Genomic DNA, 24,489 nt, shown 5'->3' with positions numbered 1-24,489 from the left:
GAAACACCCAGTTTCTTAGAAAAATGAACAAAAATACTAACATAAATGGCGAAATTAACCTTTAGCAGCCGAGAGACGTACCACGTACGTCATATATACAGGCCGAGAGACGTACCACGTACGTTTTGATACTGGGGTCCTTTCAAAGTTTAATAAAATAAAGACCACTTTGAATTTTTTTTGTTCTTGTAAAAAAACCTGTATTGAGTCAAAAACCAATTGTTGTGAAAAATGTTGGATTCACATAGGCCAAATTAATTCAATGAAAGCTACTTGCCGAGTTGGTTACTACCGATAAAAGAAACTGAAACCTTTGAAAACTCTAGCGGAAAAAATTCTAAACAACGACACGACTAAAGTCAAGCGATCTGATGAAAATATCCTGAAAGATAACAAATACATATTATGTCGAAACTATATTATCCCGTAACAGCTCTCGTATTATCTCATAATACCGATATTACTGTATAACACATATAGGAAGGGGATATAATAAAATGGTTATAAAAAAAAGTTTTTTCAGAATTCCCTCCATGCAATATATAATCAATTCAATATTGAAATTCAGAACATACATACTATGATTAAGGTTAGAAAGTGGGAATTTCCAACATAACAAGACATTGTCTAAATTATTAATGCAAACAAAGGGGGAAATCAAACAGACCTAGTTATAAAAACCACAAGTGGAGTGTAACACAAAACACAAGTGGAGTGTAACACAAAACTGTCCAAGCTACATCTTTGTAGACTAGTGGAGTATATCGTGGTCCACAGGGGTTGGTTATCACATTCTTTGTCTCAAAGCGCCTTAACTGCGGCGAAATGCAGTCCGACCCCAGGTTCTCGGTTGAGGCTCGACCGCATTTTAGCATTTAGTTTAAAGCCCCGAAGAGGCTGGAGAGCTCCGAAAAAGCTAGAGATGTATCTTCAACCTCAACCTTTTTCTCAAGCAAGAAAAAGAAAAAGCCTTAAGATTTGCGCCGCGTTTAGAAAGACAGATTGACTCTTAACTAACCTTACTAACCCTTTCTTTCAGCATGTCAAGTCTAACAAATCTACTCTAAATATTTGTACAACATTTAGAATGGCAGCAGAAACGTCATCAAAAACCTATCGGCAAGCTGAGGTTTAGTTTGGTGTAATGTTAATGTTCTGTCCGCCAAGTTAATCAGTGTTGTTTGTTGTCATTACACTTATTACACGTTTTTTATAAGAACAAACTATATAAGAACATAAGGCTATGGCCAAAATGTTAAAAGCAAGTTAAGAACATTTTAAGGCTTTGTGGTGGACCCTTGAACACCCGATTCTCAGGAAAATAATACTCACAAAATGGCGAAAATAAGAGCATTTTTAGGCTAAAAACTCAAAAAGTTAAGAACATCCGATAGCTTCAAAAAGTTGGTTGTTCTTATAAAAATACGTGTACTGCTTTACGGTAGGATATGTTCTAAAGTCTATGAAGTCTTTGAATATTTCAACGAAAGATGAGTACCATAATTTTCTAGGGTTAGCAAACAACAAAATTATACCCCTGTCTCCTTGAAAGATTTGGGTTAGTCAGGTATCAAAAACACATTGGTTTCTCTTTTATTATACCCCTGTCTCCTTGAAAGATGTATTTGAAAGTTTCTAGGGTTAGCTAGGTAACAAGAACACGTCGCTTTCTCTTTTATTATACCCCTGTCTCCTTGAAAGATGTGTTCTGAATGTTTCTAGGGTTGGCTAGGTAACAAGAACACATCGTTCTCTTCTATTATACCCCTGTCTCCTTGAAAGATGTGTTCTGAAAGTTTCTAGGGTTAGCTAGACAACAAGAGCACATCGTTTTTTCTATTATAATACCCCTGTCTCCTTGAAAGATGTGTTTTGAATGTTTCTAGGGTTAGCTAGGTAACAAGAACACATCGTTTTCTCTTTTATTATACCCCTGTCTCCTTGAAAGATGTGTTCTGAATGTTTTTAGGGTTGGCTAGGTAACAAGAACACGTCGTTTTCGCTTTTATTATACCCCTGTCTCCTTGAAAGATGTATTTGAAAGTTTCTAGGGTTAGCTAGGTAACAAGAACACATCGTTTTCTCTTTTATAATACCCCTGTCTCCTTGAAAAATGTGTTCTGAATGTTTTTAGGGTTGGCTAGGTAACAAGAACACATCGTTTTCTCTTTTATAATACCCCTGTCTCCTTGAAAAATGTGTTCTGAATGTTTTTAGGGTTGGCTAGGTAACAAGAACACATCGTTCTCTTCTATTATACCCCTGTCTCCTTGAAAGATGTGTTCTGAAAGTTTCTAGGGTTAGCTAGACAACAAGAGCACATCGTTTTTTCTATTATAATACCCCTGTCTCCTTGAAAGATGTGTTCTAAAAGTTTCTAGGGTTAGCTAGACAACAAGAACACATCGTTTTCTCTTTTATTACACTCCTGTCTCCTTGAAAGATGTATTTGAAAGTTTCTAGGGTTAGCTAGACAACAAGAACACATCGTTTTCTCTTTTATTATACCCCTGTCTCTTTGAAAGATGTATTTGAAAGTTTCTAGGGTTGGCTAGGTAACAAGAACACGTCGTTTTCGCTTTTATTATACCCCTGTCTCCTTGAAAGATGTATTTGAAAGTTTCTAGGGTTAGCTAGGTAACAAGAACACATCGTTTTCTCTTTTATAATACCCCAGTCTCCTTGAAAGATGTATTTGAATGTTTTTAGGGTTAGCTAGTTAACAAGAACACATCGTTTTCTCTTTTATTACACCCCTGTCTCCTTGAAAGATGTATTTGAAAGTTTCTAGGGTTAGCTAGTTAACAAGAACACATCGTTTTCTCTTTTATTATACCCCTGTCTCCTTGAAAGTTGTTTTTTGAATGTTTCTAGGGTTAGCTAGTTAACAAGAACACATCGTTTTTCTCTCTTATTATACCCCTGTCTCCTTGAAAGATGTGTTCTGAATGTTTCTAGGGTTAGCTAGGTAACAAGAACACATCGTTTTTTCTTTTATTATACCCCTGTCTCCTTGAAAGATGTGTTCTGAATGTTTCTAGGGTTAGCTAGGTAACAAGAACACATCGTTTTCTCTTTTATTATACCCCTGTCTCCTTGAAAGATGTATTTGAGTGTTTTTAGGGTTAGCTAGTAAACAAGAACACATCGTTTTCTCTTTTATTACACCCCTGTCTCATTGAAAGATGTATTTGAAAGTTTCTAGGGTTAGCTAGGTAACAAGAACACATCGTTTTCTCTTTTATTATACCCCTGTCTCCTCGAAAGATGCGATGTGTGATTTCTAGGGTTTTCTAGGACCTTTTTTAAAAATGTCTTTGGAAAAAGCACCAACGATGCCAGGGGGTGACGCTATGTATACTACGATTGAGCACTGAAAAACAGTGTCCAAATAATATGATTTTAAGTGTTAAGCTAATGCTCGATTATTTTCTCTCCCATAGGCTCTGAATTCATGAAGATGAATGAATGAATTTCAATGTCCATTTGATAACTCGTATCATCTTCTTAAATAGTTATGTACGTAGTCGCTTAATCTACTCATGCCAAAATTGTAATTTATATTCAAGCCAACTTGAGCGACTAAACGTCACATATCGTCGATTCCTACGTCGAATGATTAGAGGTGGTTTTCGTTTAGTAAATGAGTCTAACAACGATTTCCGTTATCATATAACCAATAAAAGACTCCATGAAATATGTGGTACATCAGATTTGTCCAATTTCATTGGAAAACAGCAGCTGGAATATGCTAATCATGTTATTCGTATGACCCACGAACGTTCCATTAAACTGTTGATGTTCAACGATGATAAGTATACGAAACGTGGAAGACTATTTAAAACTCTACTAGATCAAGTAACTGATCAAAACTCGCTTACAACAGATGGTCTCTGCAACAGTGCTATGTTGAGAAAATGATTTTCTAATATATTTTTTCTAGTTGTTCTTGCTGATATGATGATCGGTGGGAAGTATCTTGCATTCCAGATCAGCTGATCCGGATTTCTCGATGCTTCTCACCCCTATAGTACTAGTCATAGTATTTTGGTAAAATTTATATATATATAGATCACTAGTTTTGCATTGATGGATGTCTATGTCATCATTTTTTCCTTTTCAATTCCAACCTGATTGATTTTCTGTGAATGTTAATTCTAGATTTTTGTTGTATTTATATTGTCTTTTTGTTTTGTGAGTTTTGTCTTTATTGTTTCCATTTTAAGTAGTTGAAGGTTTTATACTTCTTGACTATATATATGGTGAAGATCAGAGATCTGACCTCAAGGAGAGAAAGTGTTGAAAATACTAAATAAAATAAAGATGTAACATAAAAATGCACTAATATTTTTATAATTATATACGTTTTTTTTTTTTTCCATTTTTTTTTTTGAATTTTTCTAAATATAAATCAAACCAATCAAAACATCCTGTCAAGAAATGAGAATTTTATGCGAAAAAGAACCAACAAACCAATAGACATAAAGTTTTAAAAAGCCAAGCAGAAAAACACAAACACCAAACCCACTCAAAAACCCAACCAATGCAATCTGGAGTCCCTGACTTGCGACAGGTGCAGCGGCTTTAAACATGTTTTATGGACGTCCAACACTCAGCCTCCCCCAGATTGCATAACCCTGAACCGACCCGCAGTCCAAACAAACTAACAAACATAGAAAAATAAACAAAAACTCCCACACAAATACAAAGAAACAAATAAGGGTAAACAACAGACAAGAACAAGAACAAGACAAACGACAAAAAACACAAATTTTTTAAAAAGTAGGCCCAGAACCCGGTTCGACACCTAAAGTCCGTGCAGCCGTCTGTACGGGAAAGAAAACGAAAAAGAAATGACTGAGAAAACTAACATACAATACATAATAAAAAAAAAAAAAAAAATAAAAAATGTTTCAATTTTTCAAAAATGCAGTTGCGCTAAAAAACCATTTAAAGATTCTCTCCGAATTTCATAAAAGTCTCTGGAAATCTATCAAAACACTTTACTATTTGTTTTCGCAAGAAAGATCTTTCAGCTCCCTGATTGAGCATGCGCTTGAAAAGTTCTGAAATTCTGGGCAGAACATCTTCAAAAAGAAGAGTGCATCTAGCAATGCGTAGGACCTCAGAATATATAGAGCTGTAAAAGATGATTGATGGTAAATTACTATCTTTATGTGGCATTCTCACAATGAAAAAGGGAAAGGCGTCTCTCTTGTCAAACAATTTGTAGCGAAAGATGTTATTTTCAATGCTTATATCTAAATCCAAAAACGTTGCATGTGTTCCATGATGTTCAACTTTCAACTGTAGCTCTTCCGGATATATATCATTATAACATGAGAAAAAATCATCTCTATCATTAATAGCGCAAAGGTCATCAATAAATCTACCAACTGAATGAAAATTGTATGCTCTAGGAGAACTAGTAGATATCAAATTTTGTACATATTTAGATTCGTAATAATAAAGAAAAAGGTTAGCCCCAAAATGGAGCTGGATCTATTCCCATCGGGATACCGATGTTTTGTCTGAGTATATGATTACCAACTTTGAAATAGCAATTCTTGATTAAAAATTCAACACACTCTGATAAGGAAATGTTGGTAAAAAAATCTGTTATCTTTTCCTTTTGCTGTCCAATAGACTGAATTTGCAGAAAATCCAAGTTTATTGCGACATGCCCCATCAAAAACGAAATTAATGATATCTGTCAAAGTTTTTACAAGTAATTCATGAGGAAGAGTGGTATAAAGTGTAGCAAAATCGAAGGTAGAAATTCTTTGTGCTTTTTTCTTAGCATTTATCCGATTTAGATGTTCAATAACCGGTGAAGAATTTTGAACCACCCAAAATTTGCTAAACCCAGAAAAGAATCTTGATTTTCTGTGAAAACTTTCAACATGTTTGTAGAGAACTTTAAAAACATTTGAAACAACTGCGGTCAACGGTTTGGTGCTACAAGTTTTAGAGGCTACAATAAATCTGAAACCAATAGGATTTTTATGCATTTTTGGCATCCAATACATGATGGGAAGAGTTTTCATTTTTTCTATCAATCCTAAACCAAAGCGCTTACACATTTCCTCATTTGTATTGATGATGGTATTGAAGTCTATGTCACTAGGCAAGTATGTATTATTGCCTGAAACCTCAGCAATGAGTTTGGCGACATAGAACTTCTTACAAATAAAGGCAAAGTTTTTGGAAGCTTTATCTATCGTCACTATGACGTATTTACGATGGAAGGATTCAAGATATTGCTGTACATTTTGATCTTTAAGCACAGAACTAGTTTTGAAAACTTTAGTTTTAGGTTTCCAAATGTTGATTGTATCTCTATGGAAACCAGGTATGTGATATCAAATGATGACAAAAGATCTAAACTATTTGTACATAATTCTGATGGAGCAGAAAAACAGAAATGGGACAATGGTGTATTCTTCGGAAGTATCTCAAAAGCAAAAATGCACATCATGATCTAAATCGACCAAAAGGAAAGAAGCAACTCAATGTGAGAAAAGGTAAAATTAAACACAAATAAAAGTGACTCAATATGAATCAATTAAATATATTCAAAGAAAACACAAACTCTGTTCTTCAGTTTTCAACCTACATAGGATTTCGGCCATTTTCGAAAATATCCTCCCAAATGATATAAACAGGGTAATGTAGGTAGGCCTAGCAATGTTGATCAGGCATCACCACAGATGAGGTCGTAAAAATAAATGTGTATCTTTGAATTATTAAAACGCGCGCAAAAGTATAAAAACAAACTCAAACATAAAACCTACGGACCCGCCGAAGATACCAAAAACTAGCTAGAGAAGTACTACCCACTGGACAAAGTTGCCACATCTTTGACCCGTTCTGCCACTAACGTTGCAGATAATACATTCGAAGGTAAAGAAAAAACACTTGAAATAGACTGCCACCATCTATGACAAGGGAGAAGAAGATTGAAAGGATGGAAAAAAGCATGAGAATTTTTTGAAAAGTTGGGTGATAGCCCGGTTCGATGCCTCGTATCCCCGTGGCCGCTCACCGCAAAAGCTGGTGAACGACTGCATTTAAACTGAGTTGGAACCTTGAAAATTCAGAACTGTGACGTGTAATGACTCTACGCAGACTAAGATTGAGTTTACCAACTGTAGCGCCTTGGGCACGCATTCTTTGAATAAATATGTGAGATTTGTCTCTCAAGTCTTCAAATAAAAGAGTGGATCGAGCTATTCTCAAAAACTCACCAACAAACGAAGAATAAAAAATGGATTCTGGCATATTACTGTCAATGTGAGGCATACGAACAATAGAAAAAGGGAAGGCATCGCGTTTGTCAAACAACTTGTAAACAAAAACCCCCCCGTCTTTGATGGAAATGTCAAGGTTAAGGAACGAAGCATGAGATCCTGAGTGTTCAACTTTGAGCTCAAGTTCATCTGGATAGATTTCTCTATATACTGATTCGAACATGTTCCCATCGTTTACAGCACAGAGATCATCAATGAATCGTTTGGTTGAATGAAAATGACGAGCCTTCACTTTATCTTGTTCAATCAACTGGGTCATATATCTATGTTCGTATTGATATAAAAATAAGTTAGCCCAAAATGGCGCTGGATCGATGCCCATTGGGATACCTATGACCTGACACATGACAACATTGCCAGCTTTGAAAAAACAATTTTTAATCAGATGTTTGACAGCGGTTTTCAAAGAACTTTTTGAAAAGGAAATATATATAGTCTAGAAGTATAAAACCTTCAACTATTCAAAATGGAAACAATAAAGACAAAAACCCACAAAACAAAAAGACAATACAAATACAACAAAAATCTAGAATGAACATTCACAGAAAATCAATCAGGTTGGAGTAGAAAAGGAAAACATGATGACATAGAAATCCGTAAAACTAGTGATCTAAAATGACTTTAAGGAAGAAAGTAACTCAATATGAGTTAAGATGGAATGAAGTAACTCAATATGAGTCAAAAAATATTTCAAGAAAACACATTATCTGTTCCTCAGTTTTCGACCTACACAGGATTTCGGCCTTTTACGAAAATATCCTCCTATATGATGGAAATAGGGTTGTGTAGGTAGGCCAAGCAGTGTTAATTAGACACCACCACAGATAAAAGATAGTAAAAAGATGTGTTTATTGAAAGTATAAAACGCGCGCAATAATATAAAATAAACTAAAACGTAACACGGAACCAGCCGAAGAAACTAAAATTACAATGAGAAAAGAAGTATACTTTCTACTAGACAAAGTTGCCACACCTTTGACACGTTTCTGCCACAACGTTGAAGAAAGCATACTAGAAGAGAAGGAACTGGGATTGGATTGCCACTATCCAACCCTGTGGCTCTCACACACATTTTACAGTTCAAAGAATAAGATGGAAAGAGTGGGGAAAGAATGAGAATTTAAAAAATCGGACTATAACCCGGTTCGAAGCCCCGTACACCGTGACCGCTCACCGCAAGAGCTGGCGAACAAGTGAATCTTGAGAGAGTTTAAATCTTGAAAATTCTGAAAAATGACGAACTATAACCCGTCGAAGACTGCAATCTAACTTTGCGTTTTCAGCACCTTGACATCGCATTCTTTGTATAAAAACTTTGGCTTTAACTTTCAAGTCCTCGAAAAGTAACGTAGAACGAGCAATCCTGAGAAGTTCACCAACAAAAGAAGAATAAAAAATCGATTCTGGCAAGTTGCTATCTTTATGTGGCATTCGGACTATGGAAAAAGGAAATGCATCCCGTTTATCAAACAACTTATAAATAAATATCCCGTCTTTGATGGTAATATCCAGGTTTAAAAAAGAAGCATGATTACCCGAGTGCTCAATTTTGAGTTCAAGCTCATCTGGATAGATATCTCTATACACAGACTGAAACAAGTTACCGTCATTGATAGCACACAAATCATCAATGAATCTTTTAGTCGAATGAAAATGGCGAGCCTTAACCTTATTTTCCTCAATGACCCTATATATATATATTTAAGGTATATAGGAAAATCGGTACTTTCGGTGATAAACAATTCTTCAAAGACAAAGTTTAAGATAAAACTTTTTATCTTAGGCGAAAATAAAAAAATGTAGTGTTTCCGGAAACCGGCCGGGTGAAAAAAACAAATTTTTCTGACCCGGCCACAGACTATGGGTTCATCTATATGATTCATCATAAAGAAAATCAAGTTGACCGTTGAAGCTATCAAACGTCGTTTGGTTAGATATTCCCGCTTGTAAATCAAGTTATGCTTGTTACATAGTAGTTGATACATAGTATGATTACATAGTATATTTTTTTAAAGATTGCAGTGCTATCTTCAGGCAATTTACTGATTTCATCCTCACTACTTCAGATTTTTTCATTTACGTCACATTCAATATTAAGGAGATAAAAAAAGCAGTAAGTGTGGAAGGAATTCCAACCTGACACACGCAGTTTGTTTGTTCGTCAGTTCTCTCTAAGGCTCTGCCATCTCTATAAATGTATGCATACTGGAAATCGGTAATTTCCGTATTTTAACAAGACTCAAAAATACAACAGAGCATGGATATTTGTGGCTTCAAAACATTACTTTAAGACAAATCTGATCTTTAATTTAGTTCTTTTTATCTACGTGAACTGTTTTTTAAATCTCAGCATTTAAAAGATATCAATTGTAAATTCCAACATGACACGCACAGCAAAGCTTTCTTAAAATCAAAACAAGAAACGGGAAAGTCTATCTTACCTATGTTCTCTTATCAAGTTCCACAAGTAGACAAAGACACAAAACTGTTCAAACGACATCGTTTGAGGACTCTAGATGTAAAATGTGGTCCGCAATGGGTTGGTTATCATTCTTTGTCTCAAAGCGCCTTAACTGCGGCGAAATGCAGTCCGACCCCACCTTCTCGTTACAAAAGACTAGTACCACTAGCCGAGACTAGACCGCACCTTTTGATCTGGCATCCGGTATAAATATTTTAAAAAGACACGGCAAAGCTGTGAAGGTCGGGAAAATTTTTCAAACCCTGTTTTTGGGGGATTGTCGGGACCAAGTCACATAATTCCAGGATGCAGCACATCAATAGCTAGACTAGAGTTTATTTCTGACTTAACTTTGCTTTCTCTGATTTTGATGGTGCTGAGTCCAGTGACGTAGACTAGAGGATTTCACCATCTTGAATTTTTTCACTTTCGTTTTTCAAAAATTATATGAAAAATTCAAAACAATAAAATGTTTTTATAAAATTCCATCTGAGTTTATGTAACTATAATAAAAACAAGAAAATACCTCCAAAATTTGAAAAAAATGGTCTATTAGTCATGGTTTTCTGTTTGTTTTTCTTCAAAAAGCCACTGGATCTAGTGATTTGCTACCACCTCAAGCAAAGCCAAAAATTGGAGCCTGCCAAATTACACCAGGTCTATCAAAAAGCTATAAGTGCCCCCGGGCTAATCAATAGCCGATAGCCGACTCATTATCGCTCTCCGATGGGAGATTGCCCGCTCCTTTAGAGCATTAGCGTGGGCATCCGCCAATCCACCGCCATTGGAATATAAGATAACAGGACTTAGTTTTGTTGCAGAAGAAGAATGTTGACGTGATAGACATTCCACTCGAGTCCAGTCTCCACACGCTTTAAAAGTTAATTAATGTATTGCTCTCAAATAGAAATTTGACACACGGAGGAGCTGTTTATTGGGGATAGGAGATAAATTAATGCTTGCAGTAAAAGCACCATAAAGTGGATAAATGTTGCATTGACCGATTACATTTTGACTTCATTCGACACATGTGAAATCTAACCAAATCCCTTATGGTTTATACTTTTTATCAAAATATCTAATCATTTTTCAAGTTAAGGTACTTTTTTTGGTGCGTTTAAATTCACAGTCGAATGCATACCATTAAAGATATATTTTCAGCTTTCACAAATAACTCCCCCCCTGGACTAAAGCTATATGGTGGCCAGAGTAATGCATGGACCCCATGAACCTAAATATTGGACTGTCAAATTAGGATCCTAACCTAAGAATGCTTTAAAAATATTTTAGGATGATTTTTTCCAAAAAGTTAAGAACATTCAGCATAAAATGGAAAAACACCATTCTAATAAAAAAAGCGTATATAACACACCTACAGAACCAAATTTAAAAAGAAAATGTGATGTGTTGTTTGTTTCTTTACATTAACACGTTTTTTATAAGAACATCCAAAATCTTAACATGTTCTTATTTTTAACATTTTTAGAGGATTTTTATCCATTTTCATTCCTAAGAAATTAGGTGTTTTAGAGTCCGCAAAGCCTTAAAATGTTTTTAACTTGTCTTTGATATTTTAACCATCGAAGCCTTGTGTTCACATATAGTTTGTTCTTATAAAAAGACTAGGAATAAACACCCCCGGTGTCACAGACTCGCTGGAACCCCAGCCCCACTGGGAAATTTAATTTAATTTCATCTCTATTCGAAATTCAATGTCTAAAAATTGTATTCCAAAACAATTCCTTTTCTTGCATTTTTTTAACCTTTGAACAATAAAATTTCTGTCCCCATTTGGATTTCAATAGGAATTTTTATCCCCATTGTGGAAAAAAGTTCCAACGGGATTGTGAGACAGGGGTGTGAATAACTTCCTGCCTTCAGAGACTGGTGAAATATTTGATTATCTCAACGAAAGATGTGTTCCAAACTTTTCTTGGGTTACCAAGCCACGAAATTATACCCCTGTCTCCTTGAAAGATGTGTTAGAATGTTTTCAGGGTTAGCTAGTTAACAAGAACACATCGTTTTCTCTTTTATTACACCCTGTCTCTTTGAAAGATGTGTTCTGAATGTTTCCAGGGTTAGCCAGGTAACAAGAACACATCGTTTTTTCTATTATAATACCCTTGTCTCCTTGAAAGATGTATTTGAAAGTTTCTAGGGTTAACTAGGTAACCAGTTTAAATCAAGATTTCTAGCTCTACCATACGCTCAGACCATATCCCAAAAAAAGTCGGTTGCTTTCGCAACTAGTTAGAAGATCTAAGCATAGAAGTTCCATTCCCGATGAAGTTGTATATTTTCAGGAATAAGAAACCTTTTTAGAAATTCCTTTGGATAAAGCACCACCAGGGGTTGACGCTGCGTCGTCCCAAAGGGCTAGAAGCGAATCTTTAACCTTTCTCAGGCAAGAAAAATTGTCTGATATCTGAAGTCTTAAAGCATTTAAAGAAAATAAACAAGCAGTTGCGAAATTCCAACATGACACGAACAACAAAGTCTTCTTTTATCAAAACAAGAAATGGGAAAGTCTATCTTACCAACGTTCTCTTATCAAGTTCCACAAGTAGACAAAGACACAAAACTGTTCAAACGACATCGTTTGAGGACTCTAGATGTAAAATGTGGTCCGCAATGGGTTGGTTATCATTCTTTGTCTCAAAGCGCCTTAACTGCGGCGAAATGCAGTCCGACCCCACCTTCTCGTTACAAAAGGCTAGTTCCACTAGCCGAGACTAGACCGCACCTTTTGATCTGCGGCATCTGATGTAAATATTTCTTCGGGCACGGTAAAGCTGTGAAAGTCAGAAATTTTTCCAGCCCTGTTTGTGGCAGGTTGTCGGGACCAAGTCAAATATCTCCAGGTTTACGCGCAAGGGCCGTTGAAACCGACAGGGGATGCGGCACATCAAAGGCCAACTATCATTATTCTCCGATGGGAAATTGGTTTAGAGCTTTAGAGCTTTAGCGTGGGCGTGGGCGTGGGCGCCAATCCGCCGCCATCGGAATATCAGATAAACAGCAGTTTTTGTTGCAGAGGAAGAATGTTTATGTGATAGACATTCCTGATCTAAGCATAGTAGTTCCATTCCCGATGAAGTGGTACATTTTCAGGAATAAGCAACCTTTTTAGAAATCTCTTTGGATAAAGCACCAAAAGGGGTTGACACTGCAGATTCTTTTCCCGTCAACGGACGAAGATCTACGCTAGCGACCGAAGACCTTCAAAACTTTAACTTGCGGTTTTCCAGCGACAGAAGATCGACGCTAGCGACCGAAGACCTTCAAAACTTTAATTTGTGGTTTTCCAGCGACCGAAAACCTACGCTAACGGCGGAATACCTTTTTTTTTGCAGCGTGAAAACCTGTCGTACCAAATTGTCATTTAAGCTATAATTATCGGAAATTTCGTGATAGAAAACATTATGTGAGAAGTTCCATGAAAACATAATGACAGCATTGCAAGCATGGAGAAAGATTTGGTAGAAGACGTTTTTAAAGAAATCGGTTCAAACTTTGAAATCATTTCCTTTTCGTGTGATGAATACTGATATACAAATAAAATGTGATATTTTGAAGCCACAATTGCTTGTTTATCTCCTTTAAATGTTCAGATTAAAAAAAAACAAGTGACGTAATTAAATATATCTAAAGTAAAGAGCAGATGAAGTGTCTTAAATAAAAGTATTGCTTTGAAACCGCAAATTTTTTGGTTGGGTTTCTCTCCAAAATTGATATTCTTTTCATATCGTGTATCATGATAACACCTATACAACACTTCTCGACATCTTTACTTTCAAAGATTCACCCGTGTATTTTGAGTAGGTTTCAACAAAATTTCGCAGCTCTTCGAAGGAAGATATATTACTTTAAGAGAAATCTGATCTTATTTATTTATCTACGTCAACTGCTTTTTAAATCTCAGCATTTAAAAAATAGATATGTATAACAAAACTTTTTTTGTTGTTGATGTGATACTTTTATTCATCAATAGAGAGCTTAACCAACCGAAATCAGAAGCATGATATGATGGTTGAAGCAGTGAAAATTATAAGAAATCTATTTTACAAGAAAAATATTTTACACCAACATTATCATTTCCCAAGTAAACTTGTTTTTGGCGTACATTTGCAATTGTTTGAGTTTTAACGCTAGACTTAAGACTTAGGATCCAAAAGTTCAAAAATAGTCCGGTAGGGCTTGAAATATAACCTAGAAACCAATAAATCCCTCCCAGATCGAAATAGTCGATGAAATCAAGTTGAAGGCCCGAAATTGACATTCTCGCTCGAACTTCAATTTTCGAGAAATGGTAAAATAGCTAAAATTGCCAATATGTTATGGCACTGATTGTAGAAGAGGAAAGATAGAAGATTAGGAAAGAAAGACGCATTCATATATAAGAATATACATACCTGTTCTGCAGCAGATGGTTCTCTAGTCAGTATAGAAGCAGCTACGTCGTTGTCACGGCAACTCATTGCAACCACGAAAGGTGTTTGTCCTAACCGATCTTTGAGATTGAAGTTAATCTCCGGGTGGCTGAGCAAGATTCGTGTAATAATGGGATTCTTAGTAGTAATTGCAATGTGAATGGGTGTTCGTCCTTCTGAATCCTTCAAAATTAAATTGATCAGAGTACTACAATGCTAGCCATAATATTTCACACAAAAAGAATTTTCCAGCAAGATTTTAGGAACCGCACGTGACTTAGGGTTGGAAAGTAGAGTTTTAACATGAGACTTAGAAGCTTAGAATCTGAGGATCCAAAAGCCTGTAAATTGTCCGACTATGCTGAGAAAATAGCCTGAAATCCATTATAACTCTCCTAAATCGAAATATCCGATAGATAAAGCAAAAAGCCTGAAAATGTCGTTCTCGGTCGAATTTTAGCAAACATATTCTGACCACCATTGTAATTTCGATGCTACTTAAGACATTATCTAACGCATTTAATATAATTTTCTCAAACGGAATTTTTAAACAAAATTTTTCTCTCCAACACGCCGGGCGAGTACAAATTTTGGGGTCCTTAGAAAGACTGGATGACACTTTTAAGCGGAAGCAAATTTGTAAAAAATAGCAAAGTATCACAGACTGCCGACCGGAAAAATCGGCCAAACAATCGTCCCGGCTAAAAAAATACCTTAAAGTTTTAAGTCCACTGGAAAAGTGCTCTGTAAAGCGATATCTCCCTTCTACTTAAGAATGAAAAAGGCATGAAGCCACCAAAACTTGATCCAACCAAATTTTGATCACTGCAGCGACTTCAAAAAAATTCACGTTTGCAATAGGCCTTAGATTTAAAACGACAAAAACAAGAATAATTTGACCTACCTGGGCATTGATGTCAGCATTGTGTTCGATAAGACATTGTACAATTTGATCTTGGCCGCTGCCACATGACAAATGGAGGGGCGTTAACCCGTCCCAGGCCTCTGTACCGCCCTGACCATCAGCGCCTGGTTTACGAGCACTGAAAACAAACAAAATGAAAGACGAGTGCAATCCACTGGCGGAATTAAGATAAAACAAGTACGTCGGAGAAGGAGTGGAACACTCGTTAAAGACAAAGAAATTACAATTATTCTTCCTTTTGATAAGTTCGGCATGGTCTAAAACCGCCTATACACTCGTGTCCACCTACATTACATTTAAGTAACAGTTTTTAAGGGCTTTTTCTCACTATAAAACCAAAAGCCCGAAGGTAGAGAATCAGTCAGCTGGCTATGTCTAGCGAACGTAGCAATCCCTTTGAAAACAAAGCATTATTGAAATTCTTATTTTCCCATCAAGTAGAGGGTAGCAAAAGGTCCTCAGTCCTCGGTCGAGAAAGATCTACTTGAGCTGATTGTATAAAAAGCCTTCAGAAGTTCAAAAGCAGAAAACCCTACTCAAAACTAAAGCAGTGAGACTTACCTGTTAACATCACATTTGTTTCTGATCAAGAAACAGGCTGTGTCTTCGTCACTTTCAAAGATGGCGCGATGTAAGAGTGTCCAAGAGCATCCATTCACACCTGTATTCCACGCTGTAGTGTCTGCACCGTGTTTGACCTGCGATCAAGCGTATTGGTAAATCACGACGTGTTCGACATAGGGTAGAATATTCGTTTTATACAGAAAATTGATAACAAACAGAAAATTCGCCCAAAAGTCTTCGAGAAATAGAAAAAAAAACAGAATGACTTAGACTTAGAAAAAAACAGCTTACGCTCCGTGCAAAATCCCAACGTGTTCGACATGGGGAGGAATTTTCGTTTTATACAGAAGATCGATATCAAACAGAAAATTCGCCCCAAAGTCTTGGAGAAATAGAGAAAAACAGCTTCCGCCTACCGAAAACCTCCCAGCTGACAAACAATATCTAATGTTCAAATAATGTTAGATAAACGTTGAAACAACGCTGAATGCCACTGTTGAGCACTTTGTAATGTACCAGCTTGGCTTGAGCACTTTGAAGTGAAGGGTGAAGTAACACGGTATCGTGTAAAAGGTGTCTCCATAAGGGTAAGAAACTCCCTAGAATCGTCCTATTTAGGAAGTCCTAATTAAGGAAACGTTTTCCAAATATGCCTTAAGCTCTAAATGAAAATAAGTTTCACCTCACGGTATCAAAGACTGTGGAAGTAAGTTACAAGTTTGTTCAATCCCTAGCCTACACTAGACGTCACGGCTTTTATCTACGCAGTAACGTCTATTCCACTTTGCAACTTTTAATAATGTTTGCAGCCCGGGTTTTCGGGCTGCAAACATTCGATTTTTTGACGTCACTTTAAACTTTCGAAGCTCTTGCAGTAGCGAAAAAATCGAATTTGCGTCAGAACACTTGAAAGGCTTCTATTTTTCAAAAATCTTTAAAGTGAAACTCACTAAGAAACGGAATGAGAAATCCCGGTTTTTAGTGAGGTACGCTATTTAATCACTGAAGTGGAAATTACCTACCAGTGTAGAAGCCGTATCTGTTTGATGGCTTTTGAGGGCGATCAATAGAGCAGTGTTTCCATGCTCGTCCGAACTGTTGACGTCAGCTCCCATCATGCATAGCGCGTCAACGATCGGAATTAAATGTAGTTGGATAGCCATTTGTAATGGTGAAAGATTTTCACGGTTCCTAAGAAGAAATTCGTGCGAAAGATTTGAAGGAGAAAAGATTGAAATTGAAAAACAGTGAAATTTGATGCACACCTCATACAATTATTCTACGAGAAAGTAAAACGAAGAAACTTAAAAAACAGTAGTCAAAGAACTCTCATCTATTCCCAAGATGAAATAATTTAAATCCCTCTTTTCGATCTATTGTTGAGGACCACAAGAGCTTGACCCGTTTTTATGGAAATATGGTTACAAAGTCCACACTGGGATCAACTACTTGCTATCAAAGAATGAAAATCGTTTCTTAGAATTTACAAAGTTCAGAATCATCTTTTCCTAAAAATTAAAGAGCTCTGAGTTATTTTTCCAACGGGACACAATTTGTCAAAATTAATCAATTTTGTTTTGAAATAATAGTGATATCGTTTGGTTACTCATCAATTTTAATTCACAAGCTTTTTCACATTGAATTGACCCGGATGTGGAGCAAGAATTTTCAGAAAAAGGAAAACAACATGGCGGGCTAATCGACATCAAAACTTGACACACTTCCACAGGAAATCTATAAGTAGTTCACCTATCTAGTAAGTGTGTAAAAGAATACGATATCTGTGGAGTCAACAATGAACCAAGTGAGCATTGAGCTTTTCCAGAAAAAGATTGAATATGGGGATGGAGGATAAAACAATTTTCAGTGATTTACCCCCCGGACAAAGTGACTTATGGCCCCCCGGACAAAGGGTTTTACCCCCCGGACAAGCATCAGTCAGTTGACCCCCCGGACAACCCAAATTACCCCCCGGACAGAGCAAATTTACCCCCCCCCGGAAATGGCAAATTTTGATGATTTTTCGCTACCCCCCCCCCCCCGGAATATATATCCTCCACCCCCCATGGATGGACATTTTCTGGGAGAGCCCATCGAGCTCACAACCTCTCATTGCCGGAGAATCGCTCTCCCAACTAAACGCTTTTTTTATAAGAATGGTGTTTTCCATTTCATCATGGATATTCTTTTAACTTTTTAGGAAAATCATGCTAAAATTCTTACAGTATTCTTAGGTTATGATCCAAACCCAATACTAATTTAACATGTGATATATACCTAAAGCATAAAACGGCATTTTTTTGACCGACTTATTGGGCATAGTTAGCAATCTATAGTTAAAATCGGCCCAAAATGGCATACTTAGATTATCTACGTTGCCGAATTGGATGATGTTGATATTCTTAAAATATTCTTAAATTTTCGGCCAATTTCATCATGAATATTCTTTATAGAATGTTTTCTTATAAAAAATATGTAAGTTATCGGTGCTATTACATTAGTTCGTATTAGACAAGGGTAGTATAGGCTGCCAGCGTCCTCTCTGATTTGCTTTGTTACAAGGAATGCGAATCAACCTCATAAATCACATCCGTTTAGCTTTTTCTTTACGAAGTAAAGCCTAATTTCCATTTACCTAGCAGGCAGTGCACTGCGACCAGAGTTCTAAATATAAAAGTGGTCGCAACGCACTAGCTTAAAGTCAGGAAGGTATAATGATACACAAGAGCCTAGAAATTCTGTTGACAAAAGTTAAACATTTAATAAAAAGGGTTAAAACAAAAACAAAAATTTGCTTAGCGAAGTTTTTTTTCGAGTCTGATACACATCACCTATCACAATATTTACTTTAGAGATGTGTGTAATGTTTGTTTAGATAGTAGTGATCTAAGAGTTTTATGAGAGAAAGTAAGGACATTGAGAGGGAGAGAAAACGTTTTAACGATTGAGGGGAACGTGTATGAAGAGAGATATCAAAATCAAAACAAAATGGCAAGTTTTAACCCCAAACAATTTGGTTACGATGTTACTTTCGTTGGGGAGAAGAAAAAAAACATCTGTACTTAATTCTGATCAAAAGGAGTTTGCAGGAGGAATCAATAAGGATGACATCACATGCGCAATTTGTCATTTGATTTTGAGGGATCCCGTTCAAGCAGTAGACTGTGGTCATCGTTTTTGCAAAAACTGCATCAGTCAATTTCATCAAACCAAGTGAGTTCTTAAGGCTTGGAGACACGAGAATTTTTATTCGCGTTGGTGCAATGCAACATGCTCCAACCCACCAACCTGAAACGCTTTCTCGTGCCTCCACCCCATTTTTCCTTCTATCAATAAAAGTGAAGTCTCACTTTTGTCCCTGGGACAATGGAGCAAAATTGATTCGAATCAATTTTGCTCCATTGTCCCAGGGATAAAATCAGCCTTTTGGGTATTTCCCTCACTTTTTGTCCCATGAAACAAAAAAAAAACCATGAGAGACCCGCACTTTTTTCTTGTGTTGGTGGGATGGAGTATGTTGCATTGCACCAACGCGAAAAAAAACTTCTCGTGTACCCAAGCCTTTACAATAAACGGTAGAAGATTCGTCGGTAAAAAGTGACGCAAAAATCGCTTTGAGACGAATTTTAATACCGACGAATTTTTTTAAACGAATGATTAATGCCGACGATCGTTATTACCGAAGAATTATAAAAATAATGTTTTTAGGCTACTTTCAGAATAATGAAAACCAATGTTACTCAGTATATAGGTTTAAAAAATCGTCGGCAAAATATCCGTTAACAATAACTGATGAAATCTCCGACAAGTGACGAAATTTCTTAACGATAAGAAACTTGTTGTTGATAAATAAAACATCGAAGGATGTATCGTTGAAAGTCAAACAGCATTATGAAGCAAGGGGTTAACTCTTATGCCTCCAAGTATCAAACCAGATCTCCAATGAAGATATAAATAACATGAGAGTGACAGATAAAACTTTGTATTGAGGAGGTCAATTTTAATTGGAGCTTTTCTTTTCTAGTCCAGCAAAATGCCCGATGGACTGGAAAACTATTCAGGTATACCTTAGAAGCCTTTTTCAAGTTTAAAAATAATTTTTGTGATTGTTTCTTGGTTCATATAGAACATACTTTAATGTCCAAAGATTTCCTGTTAAATAAACTTGACAGGTAAGGCTACTTTAGGTGTACAAACTTTCGCGAGCAGAAACTTTCGCGAGGACGAAAAATCGCGAAATTCACGACATTTACTTTCGCGAATTTAACGGGAAAATATTTTTCGCGAGCATAAACTTTTGCGAATCAAGTAAAGACGTAAAATTGAGAATTTTCACATAAAAAATGGCTTAGAAGGACAAATACTTCTTGTATTGGTTTGAAACATTTGTCCTTTGACTTATTAGTCTTTACTTTTTAGCAGGCAAAAAAGTACCATAAAAGTTACATTTTATTCAAAGTTTGAAGTTTTACAGATTTTCTATTTTGTCCAGAATTTTTCGCGAGCATAAACTTTCGCGAATGGCCCTAATTCTAGAATTTTTAAATACATTTACCTTTACGAAAAGGGCCAAAATTCGCGAAAATCACAAAAGTTTCTGCTCGCGAAGATTTGTAGGCCTAAAGTAATCCAAGACAAAATACAGGCAGAACATCCAGTTAAACTCATGTTTTGATGTTTAGTTGGCAAAAGAAATCACAAAAAATGATTTTGAATGGAATGTCTCAAAGGAATAAATTTAGAATAAATTCCTAGCGGGAATCTAGCTTCGAGAACATTGAAAAGTTCCATTTATGAGTAGAAATCAAGTGAAAAACTCGGACATTGAAAAAAAATATTATTTTTAGGTTTTTCCAGATATTGGCAAGAAGCGAGAGATTTTGAGTTTACAAATTCGTTGTCAAAATCACGAAGAAGGATGTGAGTGGCAGAACGAGATCAGAGAAGAAGAGGTAAAAAATAAATCTAACAAACCTTTAGTATACTGTATCCTTTCAAACAAGTATACGTTTTTTTTATAAGAACATACAAAATTTTTTAATCCCCAAGGCTGTTCTTATTTTCGCCATTTTTTGAGTATTTTTGTCCATTTTCCTAGGTGTTTTAGAATCCGCATAACCTTAAAATGTTCGTGTTCTTAACAATTTGGCCATCGAAGCCTTATCTTCTTATAGAGTTGGTTCTTATAAAAAACGTGTTACATACATATTCCCGCCTTAATTGAATGGAAATTAAATTAAAGCCTCTTGACCTTTCAACCCCCCCCCCCCTCATGCCACGATAAACTTCTATTCAATCTTTTAATAACATTTCTTTCCAGAACCATTTGCAGAATTGTGGATATCAAAGAGTTTCTTGCGAATTGAAATGTGGCGAAGATATTTTGCAGAAAAATGTAAGTAAAAAAATGAGATATTTTATTCTTGATAATCTGCTCTATTTGCCATTTTTACCAAATCCCTGTTACATTTTTTAGGCGACCCTTAACTTAAAAAACTATTTCAAGCTTAGCTTCGTTTAAAAACCAAGCTACTATTTTCCACTCATTTTAATAACAGAAATTTGTTCGATATTTAGATGCAGAAACATTTGGATGAGGAATGTCGAATGGTTCTACGCTGTGAATTTAAAGATTATGGTTGCACATTCAAGGTTAGTAAGTTTCTCGATCATAAAATTGTTCCACAGGGTAATTCTCAACTTCAGTTGAGATGATTGGTGTGGTGAGCCTGTCAACAACTGAAGCATTGTCGATTTTCGATTTAAAGTTGTGCATTTTAATGCACGAATATATTATAGGACTTTATGCGCTTCCCATTTGTTATGGCATATTTATCAAAGTTTGTAAACTTCAAAGAGTTGAAATCTAATACAGGCTGTTTCATTTCTTTTTAGGGAACAAAATTGTCATTGGACGAACACAACACCAAATCACAGTACAAACATTTGACAATGAAAATGGAACACGAAATCCAAAAAGTAAAGAATAATTACGAAGTAAAATTGAAGGAAAAAGATCGAGAAATTCAGGACTTGAAAGAAACTATAAAAAGAATTTTGGCAGATAAAAAGCAATCAGCGTCTGAAACTTTGACAGTACCGCGAGGTCCATACACTTTTGTGATGGAAAATTTCAAAACAGAGTTTGATAAAGCTAAGATTTCAAATGACAGAATTCTTTCACCGGGATTCTTCACGGAGAAAGGATATGAAGGGCGTTTGATTGTTTATCTAAATGGTAATGGTCCTGAAAAAACACTCATATAGGTGTTTCCTTTCAAAATATAAAAGGACCGTATGACGATTTGTTGAGATGGCCAATGCCTTGGAAATCATTCAAAATCACTCTTCTAATCAACGATAAAGAAGTTGCGAAAAGGACACTTATGAGTACGGATCTAGGAGGGAAATGTAAAGACCATTTCACACGACCAACTGGTGTTGATATAGGAAAATCAGTGGGAAAAACTGAGACTTTCGCACACGAATTAGTAAAAGAAGTTACTAATTATGACAAGGTTGCCATAAAATTGGAAATGGAGTGTTAGAGAAGTGAAAAAAAATCAAATTCGAATCCTAAAAAAGACTAACGTGGACAAAATTCGAAATAAGGATAAGCGAACAAGACGTCTGAAAATTTTCAATTGCGGTTTACGCGATGGTGAAGATATGACCTTGAAGTTAAAATTAAAAGACAAAATTTTAGAGATGTTGTAGTAGAGTATAATCTAAATAAGTTTGAGTTTATCGACCCAGTGATATTCATATTGAAAGTTTATCGTGGCTTGGATTACGAGATTTACGTTTCGAGAGATTTTTCTCCCATCGTCGGGCAATGTGGAGGTCAAATACATTTTTAAGACAAACCATTTCTGCAGCTAGCACCATGTAAAATAAGACTTGTGTACATTTAACTTTGTGGTGTCTTAGTTAATTTTTTTTCAAAACAACCTATTTCTTAGCACCCATTTATGTCATCAACGATTTATTCACCGTTGGAAAAATTTTAAATATTTTTAAATTTAATTTTTTTTTTTGAAAAATTGAAATCGAATTTAGCTCGAATTTACACAGGATGTTACCCTTCGAGGGCTTTTTTTATAACCCCTTTAATGTCCGCACACCTAATTCAATCGGACCTATTTTCGTGAGATTAAATTTCACGTTTCCGATGATTTTTACCACTTTCGTGAAAATAAATCACGCAAAACCGTTTAGGATCACTGACTCGTGTAAAATAACGTAAAGTAAACTGTAAATTTGCTGCTTTTGCTAGGGCCAATTTCAACTATATTGTGCTTTAGGTCACCCCATCGATTTATAAAGCCCGAAGGGCTAGATAGAGTGCTTTAAGCTCTTTCAAGCAAAAAAAAGTAAACATCGCAAAAAATATTGGTGCTATCGTTTTCGAAAACCCGCAAAGCTTCTGATTGGTAGCACTAAAATTCTATTGTAATGTCACGTGACTTAGGTAGGATTTCCTACCTAACATCGGCACACTTTTCAGAAAAGGCAAGATATCCAACCCTTCGGGCTTTATAAATCTATGGGTCAAATCATACAAAGTAGAAATGAATTACCTTTTATTGATATTAGCACCGTTTTGTAGTAAAAATAGCGTAGCGTCCGAATCTTTGTACATGATTGAGCGATGAAGTAAAGTTTCCATTCTATCATCCTCCTGGTCGACGTATGCGCCTGCGTCGACCAGTTGCTTAGCAACGTCTTCTTGTTGTGTTGCTAAGGCTAACCATAACAACGATTGACTTTCGCTGTCTTTTAAATTGAGATCCGTAGCGATTGGTAAACGCCCGCTCAAACCGCCCCTTGATGCATTTTCTGAAACAGAATAAACCGAAGAATTTATTGTGATACTCTAATCTTAGCCTGATATTTTATTATTTTATTTCATATTAGAAATTTGTCTAGAATGGTGGGTAATACACACAGTCCTAAGAGATTGATAGTTGTTATTATAATATAATATTAAATTACCTTAGCCCCCTGGCCTCTTTTTACAGGGTACACGTTTTTTTATAAGAACAGACTATATAGGAACAAATGGCTAAGAGGGCCAAAATATTAAGAACAAGTTAAGAACAATTTCAAGACAATATTTACTCTAAAACACCCAATGATATTTCACTTTCGCTTTCTACAAAATTCCTCTTATTTTGTAAGCTTCCGATCATTTTCCATACCCCGCCTCGTTTTCATGTAAACATGATTTTTAAACTTTTATTTTGAAATTACAAGTTTAAATTTTGAGATTGATCACGTGATAGGTTTCGGGAAAGGTCTATCTTAGTAACTCGCTAAAAAATATTCCAAAAAATGGTGAAATCAAGAACATGTTAAGAACATTTTTAATTAAGAACATTCGAAGCCTTCAACAATTCTGAATATTCTTATAAAAAAACATGTAGCTGAAAGACTTTGGGAAGATTCTTGAATAGACTTAAGAATTATCTTCGTCCAACCTGCGTCAGACAGAGAAAATATAAAGCAATTGAGGCGATGGCGCAATGGTCAAGGCGTCAACGCCTGAAACCAGGAATCCCCGGTTCGAAGGCCCGCCCCTTTCGATGTTCAGTTTAGTGAAAACAATCAAAATACTACCTTAAAGGTTTTATTTTTACATAAGTGTTCCCGTTTCATATCAGGACAGTGTCTGCCTATTGTTATATCGTGCTGATATAAGCAAAAGATGTTTATTTTTCCTCTTTCTGACCAATTTTGCTCCACATTTGTGTCAATCCAATGTGAAAAAGCTTGTGAATTAAAATTGACGAGTAA

General features: G+C 35.9%; 2 protein-coding genes across 2 annotated transcripts in view; one reads left to right on the top strand and one right to left on the bottom strand.

The window, feature by feature from the left end:
- LOC136806333 (rabankyrin-5-like) overlaps positions 1 to 24,489 on the bottom strand; it is a 65,410-nt gene that overhangs the window by 10,854 nt on the left and 30,067 nt on the right. Inside the window, exons 17-21 of the mRNA XM_067062892.1 lie at positions 23,274 to 23,532; positions 16,716 to 16,884; positions 15,691 to 15,827; positions 15,109 to 15,247; positions 14,187 to 14,387 (exon numbers count right to left, since the gene is read on the bottom strand). Coding sequence (XP_066918993.1) covers positions 14,187 to 14,387; positions 15,109 to 15,247; positions 15,691 to 15,827; positions 16,716 to 16,884; positions 23,274 to 23,532 — 905 coding nt within the window. The remainder of the gene's footprint in view (positions 1 to 14,186; positions 14,388 to 15,108; positions 15,248 to 15,690; positions 15,828 to 16,715; positions 16,885 to 23,273; positions 23,533 to 24,489) is intronic.
- On the top strand, positions 18,628 to 22,458 carry LOC136806305 (TNF receptor-associated factor 5-like). The gene is made up of 6 exons (XM_067062863.1): positions 18,628 to 18,906; positions 19,718 to 19,754; positions 20,541 to 20,645; positions 21,014 to 21,088; positions 21,271 to 21,345; positions 21,589 to 22,458. The coding sequence occupies exons 1-6, from the start codon at positions 18,653 to 18,655 to the stop codon at positions 21,958 to 21,960; spliced, it is 918 nt and encodes a 305-aa protein (XP_066918964.1). The 5' UTR covers positions 18,628 to 18,652; the 3' UTR covers positions 21,961 to 22,458.

Source organism: Clytia hemisphaerica, unplaced genomic scaffold (genome assembly GCF_902728285.1).
Source record: "Clytia hemisphaerica strain Z4C2 unplaced genomic scaffold, Clytia hemisphaerica genome assembly, whole genome shotgun sequence".
Taxonomy (NCBI): Eukaryota; Metazoa; Cnidaria; class Hydrozoa; order Leptothecata; family Clytiidae; genus Clytia; species Clytia hemisphaerica.
This window is presented reverse-complemented; position numbering and strand designations above follow the sequence as displayed.